The 7,371-nt window shown below is 39.2% G+C and overlaps 1 protein-coding gene across 1 annotated transcript in view; it reads left to right on the plus strand.

Moving 5' to 3' along the window:
- xylt1 (xylosyltransferase I) overlaps positions 1-818 on the plus strand; it is a 79,846-nt gene extending 79,028 nt beyond the window's left edge. Inside the window, exon 11 of the mRNA XM_085356326.1 lies at positions 496-818. Within this exon, the coding sequence (XP_085212452.1) occupies positions 496-818 (323 nt within the window). The remainder of the gene's footprint in view (positions 1-495) is intronic.
- Positions 819-7,371: the final 6,553 nt, after the last annotated feature.

Raw genomic sequence — 7,371 nt, forward strand, 5'->3', positions numbered from 1 at the left:
AACATCTGGATGAGAGGAAGCTTGTGTTAGAAGGGATGGCTAGCACCCCAGTTAGAGTGGCAGTGAGGAATTTAAAGCTTCACTGGAGCTCAGGGTGGAGAGGGTGTTTTAAGGAGAAGTTCTGTCTATGTTTACCATCTTCCTTCAGCGCATAACCGTCATGGGAAGAAAGGATGACTTCATGTCTTGAATATTTCTCACTGTTTCCAGAAAGTCAGCACTGCAGTAGCCTAACAAACCACATCAAAAAAAGTTGTAAAAAAAAAAAAAAATCAATGCAAGCATCCAATTTACACTTTTAAGATAATAAGAAAGAAAGTCACGTTCACTTCTTTGATATTGTACTTTTTCCCTTTTCCCCCTTTTCTCCATGCCCAACTTTTTCCCCCTTCTGCAATCCAATCTGCATTTTTGACCACTGACTACCACCTTTTTTGTTCACTGTCTATAACTTCTTTGTCTGCTCTCTCTTTCTTGCTTCCCACAAACCTCCAGAGGATACTCTGAAGCTCCACAATGGGCCAGCTAAGAATAGCTACATGGAGCAGAGTTTCCACGGCCTCAACCCGGTGCTCAACATCCCTGTCAGTCTGAGTTACGTGGAGCAGGCCAAGAGGAACGCGGCCCTGACCGGCCCTGAGCTCGAGCGTTGGATAGACAGCCTGGTGGGCGAGTTGTGGGAGGCAGCTGACGTCTGTGCTGTGGGCCCTACGGCCTGTCCTGTCATGCAGGCGTGCCCCAAGAGCCCGTGGAGCTCCATGAGCCCAGACCCCAAATCTCAGCTGGGAGCACCTCGTGCCAATGGTCGTATCAGGTAGCAGCAAGGCCTCCAGCTGGACAGGAGGTCGTGGCACTGTTTATCTTTATTTATTTGAGGTGTTTGTTGCAGATGACAGGGGGGTGAGTGTTCTCCATCTCTCGCGGAAGATGTTGAAATCAAAAGAAAAAGTGGATTTTGGGGGGACAGAAAGCGCAGGGGAACATTTTCCTCCCACAATATTCCTTTTTTAGGGGATTATGCTGGCTTTGCTTTCAGTTTCTCTGTGTATTTATTTTTCTTCTCACGGCTGAGTTTTACTGTGATCAAACATTGCAATTTTTAAGCATTTATTTGGCTGCTGAGTGAATTATAAAGTCAGCTTTTAATGCCTCGCACAGGGCACATGGGTCAAGTGAGTGCGGGCTATCGACACTACTAGCAGACCAGGTTCTGCTGCGATAAGGCCTTAGTATTAAGACATACACAAGAAGATAGCTGGGTACTGAATTAAATGTGCCTACTTAGAGTTTATGTCAGCACCAACAAAATGACACAGTGTGTGAGTATTCACATATCCCCAGTTGAACAGATTATTTTGTGCCCACTCAAACATATCGTCAGTAAAAGCAAATTTCTCATTTTTAAGTTTCTTAAGTTTGTACATGAGTAGAACAACTCAAAACGTAGTTCATATCAGTGCCTGATTAGATTGTTGAACGTTTTGTTGCTTGGCTAAATCTTCACAAGTCACATTTTGTTGTAAAACTGCAAAAAACAGAGAAGAAAACAAGTACAGTCACTTTCTCAGAGTAATTGGAGGCTACGGGGTTCTATTAGGAATTTCATGTAGACATTTTAGTGTTAAAAATGTACTAAATTCATAAATGCTTCTTTTGTCATAGTTGTACGATAGCATTTTGAGATTTAGCATTTCCACGGTGCAGTTTTCCACACAAACAAAACACCCAGAGGACAGAACGAGAGCTGTTCTTTTATTTTTTAACCAACTTGCCTCAAACTTGAAACAAAACTATGTCACATTAACCTTAAACGTATTGTCCTGGTTTTACATGTTGCCTTCTTTTTCTTTATTCCAGTTATTTGAACACCACTTTATGTTGTACATAATTCTACACTAAGTCTCAAAAATGGCGTGGATGGAGGGGGGTGGGGGCGGGGAGGTCCATGAAGTCGCTATTTATTTATAAGTTTCTATAAATACTGATATTTTTAGTCAGTGACTAAATAACTGCAACGCTGCCTTGGCAGCTCGATAAATATTTTTTTGTAAAGAAAGCTGCCTTTATTTACAAAGGCCAACACCCCAAACTTATACTGTACCTTTTTATGGCCCGCACCTATGTGTTAGTCAGTGTTGTCCTGTCTGAATAGATCTTCTTGTCTTGGGTTTCTTACGTGGCCGTTTGCCAAGTGCATCACAAGAGAAAGCCACTCTGACCTGTAAGGTAAAAGGTCAGCTGCCTAACAACCTGAGCAAAAAACAGAAAAGCTGAACAAAAGCAGTCTTCACTAGCGAACACACTGGACGTTGTTTGTAGGAGAAACTGTGCTTTTTTTGGTGTTTAATGGTCGCCGTCGGTTTCAGAATGGTTTGAGTGGTAGTGATCTTCATGCTGTGACAATAATGTACAATTTCAAGTGAATATCATATTGTATCTCTTGATTATAAAGTGACTAATTTATTGGATCGGGTCTGTCGCGCCTTTGCAACCCTATTTACATTTAAAGTACTTTTTCTCTCATCAAGACAATCTCTGGACATTTGAGACAACCTAATTACACTAAGTATGGCACTGTACCACAATAAGAGGTGCGGTCACATATTTGTTTTAACTTGAAATAAGTTTCCTCTGAAGCCAATTAGGTTTTCAATCTGTGATTGTCAACATTGTTTAGTCATCACATGAGCTAAATCAGTGCTTTTGAACAGGCTAATTAGCAGACATTGCTGTTCATTAATGTCAAGTTCACCTTGCCTCTCTGTCAGATGTGTGTATTACGATTGCTATCTCTCCTTCCTCTCAAATCTGCATCGTTTCCGGGGTTAGGTTGTAAAGGGCGGCTTTGTTTTCCACTTTCTAGTGCCATCATGCTCTGTACAATTACATCACACAGTACATTTTGATGTAAGCTCAATGACCGTTTTGGAAAAAGTGAAATAATTCAATGTAACTAAATGTGAAAGTCCTATTTTGTAACAAAAATGAATAACAAATGAAGAGGATGTACATAGGTATTTTGTATCGAAATAATGTTTAAAGGGTATTGTACGTGTAAATACAGATGTGGTAAAATGACATTGAAAGTGTTGATAATTGGGCACAAATAGTGAATTGATGGTGTTTATTGATCAAAGTACATAACCTGTTTCAGTGTTTTTGGACAGCTGTGACAACGACCTTGTCCTATTTGCCTCTCAGAGAAAATCACATGCCAGATTGTTGTTGTTCTTACTGGAATGTATTGTTGAGCAACTGTTGCACAAATTTCTCTGACTGACGTTTCCCCGTCGTTCTGATTTTTTCTTTTGTTTTTTCGGGGAGGCTCTGTGTGCCTTAGCTGACTTTTAGAACCTTCTCTGTCCATTGAAATAAAATCCTTATTTTGCTGTTTGTTTTGAACTTATGTGAAGAATACCATGAGTCTGTCAAGTGATTCACTGGTACTGCAACACCAAAATGATGTCTGCTGTTGTATATATCATCAGGCCTTCTGTCATTATCAGCTTTTACTTCTTCCCTTTCAGGGATTTGTTTTGTTGTACTTGACTCGCTTGTTTTACTTTTCTCCAACTGCTTTTTGGAAATAAAATTCTATGGAAAAACAACTCATGGCTCTGTGCTGCTGCAGTGATATATACTATGAAGAATATGGAGGCTGATAACAAAACACTAAGCCACTGACGCATGTTCACACTGTTACTCTATTGTTGCTTATTAAATAGTGTACTTTTGCAGCTCCAGTCGGTTGTACTGGGAATGCAAGGACTCCCCATTCAGCGGTTTAATTTTATTTTACTGTTTATTTATGCGGTTTTAGTGTTGTATGTCAGAACACTAGTCTTTACAACTAAGACACACCAATCGACATGTGATTTAAATTGACATTAAAACTGCACTTATTGAAAGATTAATATTGTTAACTGCACAAATAACGTAAAGTTCAATGCTCACACAGAATTACAAGTATATGATAGTTCTTCTCAACTCTGGAACATGTTTTTCTTTCAGCTCAGCGTTTGGGTTATGCAGCTTCACTGTTTTGGTTAAGCCATGTCATCTCTCACCAGCACTGCTGCCATTATAGACTGTACGTAAAAGATGGTCTTTGTCATGTAACTTCATCTTCCTGTTTTGTGTTTTGAAGTCTCAATTATAGCATTTTGACTACCCCACGTTGGGTTTTTGGTTTTTTTGTTTGTTGGGCCCAGGAGTGATCATATTTGGCCAAGAGGGCAGGGTGGTAAATTATGTACCAACATTAGCAAACTTCAAGAATTAAAATAAAAAACAATTAAAATCCAAAAACGTCATTATGTTGCCAAGCTCCCGTTTAATGACACCACTTAGTGGAGTGACCAACAGTGTTGGGATTTTTACTCACAAAAAGTGTATTATTTCACTTAATTACTAACTTTACTAATAAAGTAATACTGTTTACTGCTCGGTACACTACTACTACTACTTCAGTATGTCCTGAGATGTGGTTTCACATACTTAAGTTAACAGTGTAAACCTAGGCTGCAGGCCTCACACTGATATGAAAAACTACTGTAATGAAGAGCGCACTCACAACATGTTTCTTTCAGTTTTTTAGTTTAGTGCAAAGCTGACAGCAGCCTAACGAGCACAGCAATTAAACCACCTATTCTACTGCAGAAATAGGTACAGGAAGGGGTTAACCAGAATGATCCAGAAAGGTGTTTCATCTATTCAATTCAGTTTTATTTATATAGCGTCAAATCACAACAACAGTCACCTCAAGGCGTTTTATATTGTAAGGTAGACCCTACAATAATACATACAGAGAAAAAAGCCCAACGATCATATAACCCCCATTGAGCAAGCACTTTGGCGACAGTGGGAAGGAAAATCTCCCTTTTAAAAGGAAGAAACCTCCAGCAGAACCAGGCTCGGAGGGGCGGGGCCATCTGCTGCGACTGGTTGGGCTGAGAGAAGGAAGACGGGATGAAAGACATGCTGTGGAATCTCCTTGAATTACTTAGCAATTAATGCAGACGCAAAAAGTTTGCATTTCAGCATCTAACTAGCACTACAGAATAGGTTAAACCATCAGCAAAGTAACATTTTACGTGGCTCATAATTTCAAATGCAGCTTTTTAAACAGCTCAATAAATATCCCAAAAAACACAAACTGCACAGTATGTGTTCATTCATCTCTAAACATTAACATGAACTAAGATTTAATGTTTTTCTGAAACTGTACTAATCAGTTTAGTGCAGGCTGAATTTGTCATTTTGCAGTTTTCTGAGACAGTATGTTGGATGCAGAGAGAGATTAGATTCATTCACTGAATTAAACCTTTTATACAACCTCTATAGTTTCCGGTGGTGGGAAATCAGCCGTGTAGCTTGTTAAACATCTGCTTATTTTTTGTTAAATTCAGTTGTCTAAATCCACAAAGAGCGGCAGCACAAGTTAACTGATCACAGCTTGTCTACACCAAAAACTAAGCTGGAGCTTGCAATACAAGGGATTATGTGACTTATTTTCCCTGTTTTTCACAGCACCTTATGTATTAGTGTTTCCCAACAACTGGATATGAGGAGGTTGCAGTGCTACCGCATTTAATGCTAATCACTACCTGTGTTGCATTTTGAAAATCCTGCTTCAGCTGCTTAGCAGTCATATACCTCGCTTGAATATCATTCTCAGTCCTGGGGTCTTCACTGTTAGCTCTGTGAAGCTGGAGGGTGTAGAAAAAGGGTTAGCAGTCGTCCGTGTCTATATTTCCACTGTAAAAGATGTAGATTAATATATTATTTTCACTTTCATTTACATGAACAGAAGTCAAATAATGGCATCTGCATTAAGTACAATGATGTGTGTTACAGAAAAGGTAATGTGATCTCAGCTCTAACATGTCTTTAAGTCTATGGGCATTGATTTACTATTGGAGGCAGTCTCAAGTGGCCCCTCGAGTAACTACAGTTTTTGGTGCTTCAGTGTTGGCTTCATTTTCCACTCCTGGAGCTAGCCCCTTGGTTGCCACCTGTTAAGACCAGCTGTTTTCAGCTAAAAGCTCTGATAAGCCCATTCTACCTTACTTTCTCAGAACCAGACAGCAGGCGGACAAATTTAGTAACAGGCTGGTGAACATGGTGGAGCACTTAGCCGCTAAAGAGCCAAGTATTTCCCTCAAGGGTTGATGGAGAAAAACTGAAGCTTAAAGCTGAAGCTGATAGTAATTAATACACTTTAAAGGGTCCAGAAAGGGAGCTTCAGAAACATCGTGTGCTGAATGTGTAAATTTGAATTGTTTTGTATGTTAGTAAAACAACTGATAAAAGCATATTTAATGATGAAATAAAAACAATAATGGATACAAATGTAATAACTCCGAATTGAGGGGTACAATCAATTTCAAAAGACTATCCTACTAAATATCACTTGAGAGTGGTTCACTGCAGATAAATCTGTATGTGCTTCACAGTTGGAAATCATTTGGGACATTAACACACACTTCATGCCATAAGTATTTTCCTCAGTCAAACCGAGGAGGTTGAATTGTTAACTGTGGGTACATGTAGTTGCTCCCATATGTTTTCCCCCAAATTAGCTTCAACAATTGTTCTCACACGGATTTTCTAAGCCCACACCCACAGCACAGCATAGCTCTGTGAGCTATGTGGCTACAGGGAAAGTTTTAGTATGTTATATTAATGTTGGCTTCAGTTTACACATTGTGCCCATGAATACCAATACAGCTGTATGCAACGGGGCAAGGCAGACCTGGAAAAACTGCACACTTTTTAAATGAAAATAAGCAAATCTACACAACTAAATAAAACAAAACATCCTTTTATTGGTGTGCTCTTGCGGTTTATTTTATGAACTTTAATTTCACAAAAATAAAACACACTCTAGAGTCAAAACTTGAGGTCTTTACTGTGTTGTGAAGAAATGTCATTAGGAATTGTCAGCTGATGAATTTGCTGACTGTTTGAACCTTGTGGTAACATTTACATCCCTTGAGCAAGTACATGTCGATGTGAGAAAAAAAAAAAAAAAAGGTTGTGCCTGCAAAGCAGAAAGGCTGTAAAAAGATCTCAGGGCCCTTCCAGCTGGCAGTTAAAGCAAAGTGGGGAAGTAAAGACAAGATCTGTAAGACTTAGAAAACTGCCTGCCTGTGGTGAGCTTGTTCACAATCAGCAAATATACTGTTGCCTCCAAAAGTACTTAATCTCCAATTTAACAAATTATAGCATTTTACAAATGATATGCGCTTAAACTCTAAGTAAAAACAAAGATGAAAGATGTACATCTAGACCTTAACAGTTGATAATACCCATTACTGCTTTAATGACAGTCAAAAACCTTATAATCCTTGTTAGCTCACCGTGGCTCAA

Source organism: Diplotaxodon limnothrissa, linkage group LG6 (genome assembly GCF_057381915.1).
Source record: "Diplotaxodon limnothrissa isolate DT_005_m linkage group LG6, D_limnothrissa_male_GT1.1, whole genome shotgun sequence".
NCBI lineage: Eukaryota > Metazoa > Chordata > Actinopteri > Cichliformes > Cichlidae > Diplotaxodon > Diplotaxodon limnothrissa.